Source organism: Meles meles, chromosome 2 (assembly GCF_922984935.1).
Source record: "Meles meles chromosome 2, mMelMel3.1 paternal haplotype, whole genome shotgun sequence".
Taxonomy (NCBI): domain Eukaryota; kingdom Metazoa; phylum Chordata; class Mammalia; order Carnivora; family Mustelidae; genus Meles; species Meles meles.
Genome location: NC_060067.1, coordinates 154,139,591 through 154,154,074, shown reverse-complemented (window position 1 = coordinate 154,154,074; position 14,484 = coordinate 154,139,591). Strand labels below are relative to the sequence as shown.

At 43.5% G+C, this 14,484-nt stretch overlaps 1 protein-coding gene across 2 annotated transcripts in view; it reads left to right on the top strand.

Annotated features, from left to right (window-relative positions):
• Nucleotides 1-7,699: 7,699 nt before the first annotated feature.
• KIF13B (kinesin family member 13B) overlaps nucleotides 7,700-14,484 on the top strand; it is a 201,938-nt gene continuing 195,153 nt past the window's right edge. For both annotated transcript variants that reach the window (XM_045990711.1, XM_045990703.1), the window contains exon 1: nucleotides 7,700-7,817. In XM_045990711.1, the coding sequence (XP_045846667.1) occupies nucleotides 7,763-7,817 (55 nt within the window). In that variant the 5' untranslated portion in view covers nucleotides 7,700-7,762. The remainder of the gene's footprint in view (nucleotides 7,818-14,484) is intronic.

Sequence of the window (14,484 nt, the reverse complement as noted above, 5' to 3'; positions counted from 1 at the left end):
TATAGGCTTCTGGAAACGTAGAGCCCATCATACTCATTTTTTTGCTTCCTTATCGGGTGAGTACTTGATTACACATGCAATCGAATATGAGTGAGACTGAATCATATTTGATAAAAAAAAATCAATAATGAACAAAGGGAGGAGAGTGTCTTTGATGGCAAAGATTTGTCCCAGGGTATATTGCTAGGAGATGAATTTTCTTCCAGCTCTATCCAGGATTTCCCAGAGGAGGTTTTTGTTCCTTCTCTAGATAGCCCCCTTTGTGAAAAAAAAGTCAGTTGCTTCCCTTAGGCAAGGAGCCCTGGACCAAATAGTTTATCTCCAGCTTGCCCTAAGCTTTCTTCTGTGGTTTCAAAAAACCCCTTTAAATTCTAAATGGGATTTGTTGATGAGCTGTGGAAACCTCTGAGTTTAAGGGAGCAGACCACTGCAACCCTAGATCTGACTAATCTAATCCCTTAGGCGGTACAGTGGGTCCCCAAGCAGGCCGTGCGTTTGTACTGCAGCCTATGAATATTTTATAGATGTCCTTTTGTGCTCACTTATGGGACCTGATCTGTACAATCTGCCTTGAATAATATCAAAGGAATACCCTCTTCTGACCTCTGTCCCTAAATGATTTATGGACTAGGCTTGTTGGAGATATATTATTGATGTCATTAAGAGATGCTTTTCGACAGAAGGGGAAGGAAGTTTATGTTTGTACACCTCGCAAACACTTTGGGAGTGTTTTGGAAGGGCATTCTGTGAAATCTGTGTGTTTTGGAAGGGCATTCACTTCTGGATCTTCAGAGATTGGGAGGAATTGAAATTTCTTCAATAAAAAGGGCCAAGGGATGTTCTAAGGATCTTCCGTCCCCAGGTTCATTTATTCCTGGAATTTCTTGTCACTCTAGAAGTCAAAATAATTAACTTAAAGCCCTTCTCTTGTCTCATGGCTCTTCCACCTCTGTGTCTTTCAATTGGAACAAATCAGTCGCCTGGTATCTGTCACATTGGCTGTATGCTCCTTGCTCTAAGCAATACCCAGGATGAGAAGACATCACTCCTGCTCCTGAGTTCTCAGTCTTAATGGAGAAGACAGGGCCTATATCCATTATTGACGTTGGCTTGTAACCCGATGCTAATATAGTATAGTGCTAGAAAGTTTCCAGAAGGGAAATAGTAATGTGTGTAGGATTTAGTGAAAGGTGACTTGGAGGAGAAAATAGGTTAGCTGTCACCTGGCAGGGGGAGAGCATCATTGAGTGAGAGAAACCGAAGCAAGCATGCAGGATAATAGCGACACTACCAACTGGGGAGAGAGCAGTAAGCGGTGAGGGAGGATGAGGAATATCACCTTCCATAAAAAAGTAAACCCCACGGCTGTGAGGGGGCCTGAAGATAGGACTCTCCTAGAGCAGACCCCATGATCTCAAATCTGTATACTTCTGATTTGACTCTTGTGGTCTTTTCCCAATCCCCATCACACTTACCACATTGGCCTCAGAGGTAGACTTCTTCCCTTTTAAAGGTCTGTCAAAAAGCCCCTTCTTTTTCTTCCCCTTAGCACAGGTCAGATACACAGAAGTTTAAGAAAGGTTTACTAAACGCAAATAAAGAATGGAAAGGAAGCCAATACACAAATAATTAAGTTTTCAATGTACCTTGTTCTCTGGGATCCTAGACCCTCTCTCATTTCAAATGAGATCCCAGGGAAAGAGGGCCTTACCTGGGCCACCCTACCTACTATGTTTCAGAGGATGTCTTATTTATTTATTTATTTATCAGAGAGAGGGAGAGAGAGAGCACAAAGCAGGGTGAGCAGCAGGCAGAGAGAGAAGCAGGGAGCCGTTGAGCAGGGAGCCCAATGTGGGGCTCAGTCCAAGGGCCCTGGGATCATGACCTGAGCTGAAGACAGATGCTTAACCCGCTGAGCCTCCCAGGCGCTCCCCATATAAACTTTTTGCAAGTTATGTCTTTGCGGTACTCTTTGATACAGACCTGAGTGTCTTGCATTTACCTTCTTTCTTTCATGCTTATTTTCTCCACCTCTGAGCTGCCTGTTCCATCTCCTGGCTCTTCCCACCACATCCCCTCTCCCAACCCCCAGAACTGCCTGGAGTATCCTTAGCTTTGCCTTCTGAGTGATCTCCCAGGCCCAGCATACTGAACCTGCTCCCTTTAAAGGATATTGTCTTTTTTCTCAGGACCCTGAGATCATGACCCGAGCCCAAGGCAGAGGCTTAACCCACTGAGCCACCCAGGCGCCCTAGAGGACATTGTCTTTAAAGGGGATTCCCACACAGCACTGAGAAACAAGCAAAGAGGCAGTAAAAGAACTTGAAGAAGTTACAAATTTTCCAAAAATCTAAGCAAAACTTTTCGTTTTTAAGAACAGGTGCCATGTCTTTCTTATCTTTACATGTCAGGCACTTAACATAGTAGTGCCAAGCATGTGGTTGGAAGATTGTTGACCAGGATAACAACTTAACTAAAACAAGGAGAACACAGTGATTTCATAGAAAGTGAGGGAATCAAAAGCTCCAAGAATAAGGATGGTGAATAACTGAAATATCACAGAGAAATCAAGTCAAAGGAGGACTGAAGGCAGCCTACTGGATTTGCAATCAGGAAGTTGATAGTACGCTTTGCCGTGACAGTTTTATTAGAGGGGTGAGGGTGGGTGAAAGCATGATTAAATTAATAGTTGGTTGACTAATGACAGGTGAGGAAGGAAAAACACCAAGTGTAGATTATTATTTGTGGGGAGCTTGGCTGAGAGGCAGAAAGACTGGTGACTACAGGTAGATGAAGGATTGATAGAAGGTCGTCCTTGCTTCTTTTCCTTTACTTTTTTGTTTTGTTTTTCACATGGGAGAGTCTCAGCTAAGGGGAAGGGGTCATGGAGAAGGAAGTTGATCTGGTTAGACAGGGTTCACGAACAGAACAACTTTGCCATGGAGGTGGGATGCAAGATCGTGGGACAGAGGCCTTATCCTTGAGCCGAAGGTGCACACCTACCTCTGCAACTGGAAGGGAAAAGTTGGTGCTAATACAGTCATAGACGACGTTGTGGGCATAGGAAATTTAGGGAATTTTCCCCTGAAAGCCTTGATTTTTTGTGGCAAAAGTGGCCTTCCTGGGGTGTGGCCATGTTAGGTTGGGGGCTTGAAGAGAGTGATGAAGATGGCAAAGGCCTCAGGAGGAACAGGTGAGGGGGCTGAGCAGGAGAAAGGGTTTCAAGTGCTACTAAGGGCCTCACTGAGATCAAAGACCACAGATTTGTGAGGGCACCGCTGTGTATGGATGTGTGACTTCCCAGCTGGGTTCGTGGGCGCATCAGATAGGGGAAATTGATTATGTAGGTTTAGGGATTCGCAGATCATGAGTGGTATTGATGATACAGTCAAGAGGGAGGTTTAGGCTAAGGTTGTGAGAAAGTGACCCCACGAAGGAGTTTGAGTATGAGAAAAGGGATAAGTTGAGGAACTGGAGGCTCGAGAAAGTGTACTTGGTCCTTGGGAGTAAGAGAATGAATCAGGTTGGATGAGGTTGAGGTTATGGATGGGAGGTATGAGATTTCACAGGCGGAGCCATCTTAGATCATGGAAAGATCCAGGTGTGGTCTTGTTAGTGGGTGGTTGATGAGGAGTGTCGGTAACGCTGACAGACCCAGCAGAGTACCAGATAGCTCGTGGAGAGACAGGGCAGGGGAGGGGTCATGGTGTGGCAATCTAGGCAGTGGGCACACAGTGGTTGGGGACACCCAGGATTCACATTGAGGAACTTCTTGCTCGGGCCCCTGTGCAAGTTAATTTGCCTTATTAAGTCTCAGTTGCCCATCTGCCAAGGGCTAGCATCACAGCACCGACTTCAACCGCTTAACCAACTGAGCCACCCAGGCGTCCCTCATTCCCTCCTTTTTAAAGGCAACAACAGAACTTAGTACACAGTTCCCACTTTTTTACAGTAGTGGAGTTTTAGAAACAATTCTGGAAAGCAGAATGCTGAAAATTGGATCTTTTCAAATTCCCATGGGCTGAGTGATCTTCTTATAGGTGCTTCCCATTATGAAAGACTGTGGAGTGGGAGATCAGAACACAGGAGCAGCCCAGCCGCTCCTGTGGTAGTTTTCTTGGGTCCTCAGTTTCCCCATCAATAACATAGGGATAATAACAGTAAGTACTTCATAGAGTTAGTATGAGTGTTAAGAGAATTAATTCATATACCGTTCTTAGGACAGTGTCTGGCACATTGTGAGCATTCAAAGTATGTTAGCTATTAAAATTTTGTAAGCGATGATCTTACAAAAACAAGGCAAAATTCTTCGGCCAAGGTACAGACCACCAGAAACTGTTGAATGAGTGGATCAAAGCAATAAACAGTCAACTGGAAATCAGGTTTAGAAAGAGCAGATTTGCAAAATGTCAGGGCTGGAAAAATGAGAAACTTACTGACTCAGCTAAAATTCAACTTTAAACAGACCCATTAAAACACCTTGAAATGTTGTATCTACACCCTAAATACTGGTTAATTCATTAAATACTTGCTTTACAAAACAAAGGTCCACGGAAGTGCTTTCTTTACTAAATTCTCTTCCTCTCCTTCCTTGAAGAGTTGGAAAGAGAGGGACGGTGACTTTCGCCGTCTCCTGTTGGAGCTTGAGCCCATACTCCCTGCGTGGTGACAGCTCCAGTCTCACCTGGTGTGAAAGCCCCCAAGCTCCTGCGCGGCAGGTTGTAACTTGTGTCTCAGTCCGTTCTCTCAGGCCTGGCTCAGGAACACTTTCCATGGGAAGATAAAGACATTTCTGGTCTCAGGCTCTCTGTTCTAAGAATCCTTCCTCCTCTTCTTTATTGCAGAAGTCGAAAGAGAGAAGTTAGTGTGAATAGAAGTCAGAAGGAAGAATGGCCCGTGAGGGGTTTTCTCTATAGTCTCTAGGGAAGCTACGATCATTTGCTTCCATTCGAATGTTTCCAGGACAATTTGTATGATTTTGGAACTTCAGAGAAAGTCCTCACCTCTTCCCTATTATTCTCTCCCCCCACCCCCACTTCAACTCCTTAGGGGCTTTCTTCTCTCTGAAATTTGAGCTTAAATTTAAACGCAATGTTCCCACAGAAACTGTGCAGCCTTCTCTTTTTCTGCCTGTCTGGTCTCTGTTTAAAAAGCTACAGTCAAGCTATCATCACACCATGCCTTTTAAAACCAACATTTGTCAGGTCATAAAAGAGATATCAAGGGAAGAATGGCTGTCCAAGAACTTAGGTATATTGCAAACCCTTATTTGTTGTATTCTGAAAGTGGTAAGATCATTATTAGAAGTATGTTAAAGACTAGAGTACCCAACTCTGGTAAAGGGGACATGATAAACATCTTTTCAACGCTAAACAAAAGCAAAAGGACAGTAGTGGGGTTCTTCATCAAACAAACAATTTCCGTATAAAAATATATACTTTGTGACCTTTTTCTTCTCTTAAAAGAATGATAGGGACTGTAGATAGCAATTATTTGCCTTAGTTTTTAAGAAATTTACTTGGTAAAGTTAAAAAGCTGGCAATCTTAAATGGGTTCTCTTTATTTGGCTGTGAACATGAAAAGACTTACTGTATTGATATCCACTGCTTCAGCAGCTGGAAAGTCCTCTGAAACCTCAGAGAAAGTGCCCCATGAAATAAATTCCCTTCTTTTATTTATATTTATTAAAATTAAAAAAATTTATTTGAGAGAGAAAGAGCAAGCACAAGCAGAGGGTGGTGGAGAAGGAGAGGAGGAGGGAGAGAGAATCTGAAGCAGACTCCATGCTAAGCATGGAGCACAAGGTGGGGTTCGATCTCATGACCCTGAGATCATGACCTGAGTTGAATTCAGGAGTCAGTTGCTTAACTGGCTGAACCACCCATGTGCCCCAATTCCCTTCCTTTAATGAAGGCATTCCGGCATAGCTTTTTCTATTTTTAACCCTTTTAAAAAATTGTGGCAAAATATACCCCTACCCATTAAACACAAACTCCCCATTTTCCTTCCCTCATCCCTGACAACTTTCTGTCCCTATGAATTTCATTATTCAAGGTATCTCACCTAGGTGAAACCACACAGTGTTTTTGTGTGTGGTGTCTGGCTAATTTCAATGAGCACAACGTCTTCAACGTTCATCTATGTGTGGTATGAGAATGACATTCCTCTTAAAGGTGCTTTTAACCTTTTTTCTTTTTTTAAAGATTTTATTTATTTGACAGACAGATCACAAGTAGGCAGAGAGGAAGGCATAGAGAGAGAGGGGGAAGCAGGCTCGACGCCCAGCGGAGAGCCCAATGTGGTACTCGATCCCACGACGCGGAGATCACAACTCTAGCGGAAGACAGAGGCCCAACCCACAGAGCCACCCAGGCGCCCCGCTTTTAACCTTTTTGACAATTCTACTTGTTTCGAAGCTCTTTCAACTAACTGGATGGTTGGTAAAGGGACAAAGTCTTGCATGCTTTCTGTATTGACTCATCTGTAAAATAGTCCTGAGTTTTGTATTATCATTTAAACATATCCAAGTAGGCGTCACAAACCTATGAGATCCAGGCATATGAGTGGTAAAGCAGAGTGGAGGGGGGCAATGGCAAAGGGACAACCGTGCCTCCCATGAAGGGGGCCACTGCGACCCAGTTCCAACCCATTATTCCTAATAGGTAATGTAGCCCCAGAATTGAATGGACAAGTCTCCTAATTTTCATGGTCAGTACTGTTGCACCAAAGGGACCATATTTGCCAGCCAGATCTGGCCCACAGGCCACCAGCTCGCAATCTCTGCTTGGGCGAATAATGAGCTAATTTTAGTGCAGCTTCATGCGTCCATTCATTCATTCATTCATTCACTCAATAAATATTTACTGGGTCTCTACTACAGGCTAGGTTCCACATACCAGATATGGCTTAAAAAATACATGATAGGACGGCAAATAATGACAGCATAAATGCTATAACAAAGCGAAGATAATTAGGACTTCCATTTATTGAGCACTTCCTATGTGCCAGGGAGTTTTTAAGAACCTCACATGTACTAACTCATTTAAGTCTTGAAACAATCCTACGAAATAGGCGTAAAGTGTTTCCATTTTAATTATGAAAAGACAAGGCTTAAGCGGTCAAATCACTTGTCCGTAGTCACACCACTGTAAAGTTCTGAAGTGGGATTTGAATTGGTTCAGGAGCCCAGGGTCTTGACCGGGTAGTGTGGCTCAGAGGGCGGGTCGTATATGAAGACTTCCAGAAGAGGTTAACTTTTCCCTGGTCTCGAAGGATGATTTCGGCAAACAAGTCCTGGAGTGCAACCTGGGCCGAGGAAGCTGAGCCAGGGATCGTACTTTAAAGGATGGCAGGAAATGAGTCTGAAAAGGTCGCTCTCAGGGTCTCCAATGCCATCTATTCAACTCTGTTTTCAGGTGCGATATCAGCTTATCGACGGCTTAGGTTTCAGGACTAGCTCTGAGAGCAGAATGGTGTAGAAGAAGAGCGGTATTCACCCGTTCCAGACAGCGAAGCGCCCCTGATTTCTCCGGCCCGAGCCCCTCCGCCGCTGTACTGCCCTCGACCACCTTCAAGGACTACAAGTCCCGTCATGCAGCGAGAACGCGCCGGGAGCCCGGCGACCTGCTCCGCCCCGCCCCGGCCCCGCCCCCGCCCCGCCCCGCTCCACCCTCCCGCAGCCCCCTCCCGCCCGGCCAGCCCCGAAGAGTTGCCCGGTGGCCGCGGCAGACGGAAGCCGAGGGAGAACCTCGGCGGCAGCAGGATGGGGGACTCCAAAGTGAAAGTGGCCGTTCGGATCCGGCCCATGAACCGGAGAGGTGAGAGTCGAGCCCGCCCGGGGCCGCGACGGTGGAGGCGGCAGGTGCCTGGCGCGCCCTTCCCTCAGCCGCGGCCGCCGTGTGGGGTCCGTTGGACCCCGCCCCTGCAGTCCGAGTCTAGGCGAGAGAGCGGCCGGCGCGCCCCGAAACCTCGTCCCCCTCGCCCGCGGGTCCTGCGCGGGGACGCCCCTCCCCTCGCCCGCACCGCGTCCGGGGCGCTGCGGGCCCCACGTCCCGGTCCGCTGCCCCTTCCGCCGGCGCGCCCGCCCCGCCCCGCCCCGCCCCGGCGCCCTTTCGCCCTCTCGCCTCCCCTGCCCTTGCGGGAGAGCTCTCTGGTCCCTCGCCCCCGGCTCGCTTCCTCCTTCCCCCCACCGCTGCCCCTTGCTCGTGCCCCGCTGCGTCCCCTGCTTTCTCCTTGCCAGCTGTCAGAGTGGCCCCCGCCCCTCGGGTCCTCACCCCACCATCCTGGCCGGGACAGCCAGGGACCCCGAGGCCCCACGTCTCTGGCCCAGTCACCCCAACCCTGCACTTTTGTGGTCCGTGGCAGGAAAAAATGGCAGGGAATTTGGTTTACTCCTGAGAAAGCACTCAAGTGCAAAAATTCCTCGTCTGCGGTTTTCACTTTATGTACGTCGAGGCTGGACGGTCATAAAGAATTGTGAAGACTTGATTAAAGTTGGGTGAAAGAGATACCCTTCCACCCCCCGCTTTTTTTTGACTGTTGAGATAGTTTTGTTTTTGCTTGCAGTCATATTCGTCATCTCTCAACAATAAATAGTTTAAGTGCCAAGATTCTTGTGAAATTGTATCTTTCAGACATTCTCTCAATTCTGCAGGGAGGGTAGAGAAAGCAGATAAACTGAGTACATTTTAAATCAACTTTGGTTAGTCAAATGGAGTGAAGAGAACCCCCAACTCGAAATACCAGGAGGAGGTGGGCTGGGCCTTGACTTTAATGCTTAAGTAGCAGCGTGACTGGGCAAGTAACTTTAAATGAGGTAATATATTTGAAAACACTTTCTATCTGAGCCTATGTTATTGAGATCACTTATCCCAGCAGATGACTTTTCAATTGATAAGACTTAACTAATCAAAATCTTGTATCAGAATCACTTCTAAGACGTTTTTGCAACTTATTTGTTCATAATCAAGTTTTGAATCTGTGTAGAAATTTTAAGTTGTTTTCTGCTTTTCCTTTTCTTTGCTGTCTTTTGTATATATTGAGATACACAAATCAACCAGTTGGCAGTATGTTTTGTTGGGTTGTCCTTTTGGAAGTTGGTTTGTTTCTCTTCTGACTCATCTCTTCTGTTGGAATTGGTGATTCCTCCTGTCCCTGCTAGGTCAGTTTAAGGCTGTTGTGTGACATAGAAGAGTTCCTCCCTCCTCCCTAAATGAACCTAAACTAGAACATGTTTGGGGTCTTCAGTCTTTCCTTTGACAAAAATCAACTCTGAAAGTTTTCAGAAGCTTCTGTTCTTAAGTGCTCAGGCATCTTTATTCAAATTTATTACCATCACAATGATTAAAAAATCAGGAAAAAGCAAGGCACATAACGTTGTTATCTGGGATTTGATTCTGAAAGCATGATATCAGCACATTCTTAAAATTGCCTTTTTCACAAAAAACTTGGAAATGTCAGTGCTAAAGAGATGCAGCTAACCAGCCATCACAAAAGACCTATCTCAGATAATTAGAATCCTTCCCTGTTCCCCTTCCCCCATGAATTTCAGTTTTTGAGGGGAAGTACTATTGTTATAAATTGTCATTTAGTTAGATTGTAATAATTGGCAGGATCAGAGTTTCCAGGGACACACAGAATAATAAAAATTTTAGCTGTGGAATGGATGTTAGCTGTTCCTTTGGGTGAACTCATTTCAAAATTAAGGTTTGTACATGGATCCATTACTTGATTAATAGAAGTGCCTTATTGTGGTAAACTGTTTCCCCCTTCATTTAGTGCCATCTCTTAACCTAGCGTTGTATTTCCTGAATGCATATGGACTTCTTTTTGTTGTGATTACCACAATTATTAAGGTTATTGGTTCTATTTCTATTTCATCATGAAGTTGTCATTTACATAAATCTAGACATAATGGAATATACTGTAGTGGAATTCTAAAGCTAGTGATTTTTTTCTTTTTTTTTAAGACTTCATTTTTAAGTAATCTCCATATCCAGCATGGGATTTGAACTTAGAACTCCAAGATCAAGAGTCGCATGCTCCGCTGACTGAGCCAGCCAGGCTCCCCTAAAGCCAGTGATTTTTTTTTTTTTTAAAGATTTTATTTATTTATTTGACAGACAGAGATCACAAGTAGACAGAGAGGCAGGCAGAGAGAAAGAGGAGGAAGCAGGCTCCCCATGGAGCAGAAAGCCCGATGTGGGGCTCGATCCCAGGACCCTGGGATCATGACCTGAGCCGAAGGCAGAGGCTTTAACCCACTGAGCCACCCAGGCGCCCAAAGCCAGTGATTTTTAAACTGCTACCTGACATTTGTTTAGAAAGACTAAAACAGAAATATATTTCCTTTCCAGTAATTTTGAAAAGAATCCTATTACTTTGACAAATAATTACTTCTGGGAAAATTTAGTGTATTAAGTAAGTAGTAGTGTCTAATTATGACAAATAGTAAACTTTTAGTCATAATTATTTCTCTTTTAGCATATCAGTTCGGGATGCAACCTCAGAAATCACTCTTCACAAATAAGAATGAGAAGAGAATGGGTTACCACGCTGATGAAGTTATGCTGTATAGATTCTGATATTTGGAATCATATTGGCTTCTTTTTGAGGAAAACTGAAATTTGCAAGAAGCTTCTAGCGTACCATTAAGTTCTTCATGTGATTCAGTATCTGTGCTAAGGTGTTAAGGGAGTTCGTTGGTTTATTATTTAACATTTATCATGGAAGTAAGAGTTTCAGTCTTTTTTGCTAAATTATGTGTGGGTTTGGAAAACATTGTTACTTCAACATTAAGCATTATGCCCTAGTTCGATAATAGCAAGAATTATAATGGCTAATGAATATGCTTTTGTTAGTAATATTTTTCTTGTTATATATTTTAACATTGCACTAGCAAAATAAAACATAAAAGGAAAAAAGTCTGCAACATCTTTCCATTTTAACAATTCACAGTCTCATTTTATTTTCATTCTAGTTTGTGTTCACATGCATATGTAATTTTGCCTACTTTTAAGATTACAACTTCTGTTTTTGCTGTTCTTCATCTGTAATATGTCCTTAAACAAGCTGAAGGAAAGCTGTAAACTTGATTTGTCAGGAGATCTTGAAGTTCTTGTTGCAGATATTGTTTGGTTTTTCATGTTATTTTTCAGACTTGGACAACTCACCAGGTAACTCTGGTTGTATTTTTCTATATACTGTAAGGAACACCCATTCATACATTATTAACCAGGTTAATTATTAAATGAACTGAAAGGTTTACAAGCATTATCGATGGTATTAACTAGATCAGTGACACTCTCCTGTTTAGGAATTTGATATTTTATAACTTCAGATGGTTTTAAAAATATTTACTGTTTACTAAGTGCCTGCCAGATGTCTAGCTTATGTTAGATATTACAGGATCTTGTTGCCTTTCTGTAAGGGACTTCCCATGGTTAAATATGTGTAAGATCAACTACCAAAATAAATACATTTACATCAAAAGTGTTTGGAAAATACCTTTCCTATCTACCTAGCCTAAGGTAGTGAAACCAAGAATTACATTAGGTATTTAGCTGGAGAGAAAAATAGTGAAATGGTTTATTTCAGTTGTAGGGAACAACAGGGCCAGTGGCGCAATGGATAACGCGTCTGACTACGGATCAGTTGTAGGGAACATGGATAATAAATATATTTCAACAGGTATTTCTCAAGGGATTACTTTGCATTTTATAGTACTTGATGCAGTGAAAGGCACAAAGACAGAAGAAAGTACCGTCTGATAGAAGTCAGTGCTTAAGTAAATCATGGTCTAGAATCTCAGTGGAAAGATTGTTATGTAGATATTAAAAGTGATGAAAATCAGCATCTTTTACCAAGGAAGACAGTTTTCTCTGTTAGCAGAAAAAGCAGAATGGAAAACAGTGTGTGCGACTGTATGGATGAATCTGCTATTATGATTCTTACTGTGTAAAATGTCATCAGGAATGGGCAAGGGCTAGAAAGAAACATGAAAAAATGGGATTGTTTGTTCCTGTTGGGAGACTCTTTTTTTTTTTTTTTTTTTTTTTTTTTAAAGATTTTATTTATTTATTTGACAGAGAGAGATCACAAGTAGGCAGAGAGGCAAGCAGAGAGAGTGAGAGGGAAGCAGGCTCCCTGCCGAGCAGAGAGCCCGATGCGGGACTCGATCCCAGGACCCTGAGATCATGACCTGAGCCGAAGGCAGTGGCCTAAACCACTGAGCCACCCAGGCGCCCCATTTTTTTTTTTTTTTTTTAAAGATTTTATTTATTTATTTGACAGAGAGAGATCACAAGTAGGCAGAGAGGCAAGCAGAGAGAGTGAGAGGGACTGTTGGGAGACTCTTATGTCCTGAAAATTCTCTCTTAGTGTTGGCTGCTATTGTAGTGTTCAGCTTTTTAAAGTGTGCTTTATAGTTCATGCTCATGAGGAAATGGCTCTCCTATGAAAAGATAAGATTAAAAGGTAAACAAACACCTATTACAGATTGTCAGGTGAGTGATCCGGAAATATAGAAATTCAGAGGAGTGAAAGATCCCTGGAAGCCCGGTGATCAGGGAAGGCTTCTCTGGGGAGGGAGAAACTTGGTTAGATGTGGAGGGAGGAGGCTTATGATCAGAACGGGTGCACCGTAGCAGGCGAGGGGAGAGTGTTGTGTTGTTGGGGAGAAGTATGGTTTGAGAGCAAAGGCACAGAGACAGGAATGAACCAAGCGAGTTTAGGTGGCAGACAGGATAAGCCTCCCAGAAAGAAGGGTTCTGTGAGCTTGACTAGAAAAGGATGAGATTAGAAAGGGAGGGTGGAATTTAAGGGAGCCCTGAGTGCTAGCTAGGCCCAGAAGTCTGAGTTAAGGTGCATGGTCCATGTGCTCTGTTTAGCTCTGTAGAACTTCGCATGGATCTCAGACACAGGCAGAAGGAGGAAGATTGCCTGATCTTAGGCAGGATCAAAAGCCTGGGTAGATGCCTGATTCAGGGCATAGTTGGGTTACATTTAAGGGTGGTGAAAATGAAGCCATGTGCATAGGAAGAATTAGGCTGACGGAACTTAGTTAGATAAGCAGTTGGGACCCAGAAGGCAGGGTGAAACTGAGGAAGTAGGAAGCTGAGAGAATATGCTGGCGGTCTGTGAAGACACAGGTGATCCTTAGGAAATGAAGGGGCTAGGTGGCAAGGAGATTCAAAAACAAGAAGGTGGTTTGGACCCTGAGGTCATTAGTGGTGTCAGAGAGATAACTGATATTGGAGCTGTGGATGGAAATTTCTGACATACTTTCTAAAACAGAAGATCCTTGTTTTCTAGCATCTGCTTGATATGCTTACGGAGAATGAGACACACATCTATTACAACATTGTTTTGTTTCTGCTGTGCACTCAATGACTGAAATTGAGATTTATCCATACAGGGCCAGAGGCTTTTGAAGAAGAGAGTACACATTTATATGATAAAAATTTGTCTGAGTTGGCTTTTACTTTTACCCCCTCACCTCCACAAAGCAATGACTAATGTCTAACTTTTCCAGTCCTTAAGTTCTGAAGGTGGAGAAAACCACTGACAAAACTATTCATTAAGCTGATGAATGGAGATGTTTATTGAGTGGAAATGGATTATTATCGATCTCTCAGCTTGCTGATCAGGTTCCTCTTGTGTTCAACAGAGCACGTTAAAAAAAAAAACTTGGCAAAGATGAGCAGTGTAATTTATGGGGAATGTGTGACACTAACTGATCTCTGGGACACAAATCCATGACTTAATTGGTACTGGGCTTGAGCTTTCAGGTGCTGTAGATGTCTTTAAAAGATGCTGTTAGCCTATTCAATATGTGTTGATTGAAGAAAAGAACAATAGCTACTTCTTTCTGAGTGCTTTCTTTGTGATCTACAGAGTTGAGTACTTTTTCTTCCTCAAACAAAATTTAGAAGGTCGTTTATGGAATTATCACTTAACAGAATCTCAGAGGGGATTAAGTAAACTTCCCCAGAATTACAAGACCTGCTGTGCCATTAAAGCCTGCGCTTTTACTGCTGATTTGGACATGATGATCTTTAGAGGGACCTTATATTCTTTTTTTTTTAAAGATTTTATTTATTTATTTGATAGAGATTGCAACTAGTCAGAGAGGCAGGCAGGGAGAGAGAGGAGGAAGTAGGCTCCCTGCTGAGCAGAGAGCCCGATGTGGGGCTCAATCCCAGGACCCTGGGATCATGACCTGAGCTGAAGGCAGAGGCTTTAACCCACTGAGCCACCCAGGCGCCCCGGACCTTATATTCTTGAGTTTACATAATTTTCAAAGGTGTATGGGATACCTGAGAGGCAGAAGTCATGATCTTTGACCAGAGGAGCTCACTGTCTTGTTAGTAACAAGAGATGTACAGTCAATTGCATGAATATATGTACACAGTGATGCCAGTGCAGTATGAATTAAAGAAATGAAGAAATGGGAGAGAGACTTGAGAATGGTAAGGACTATGCTGG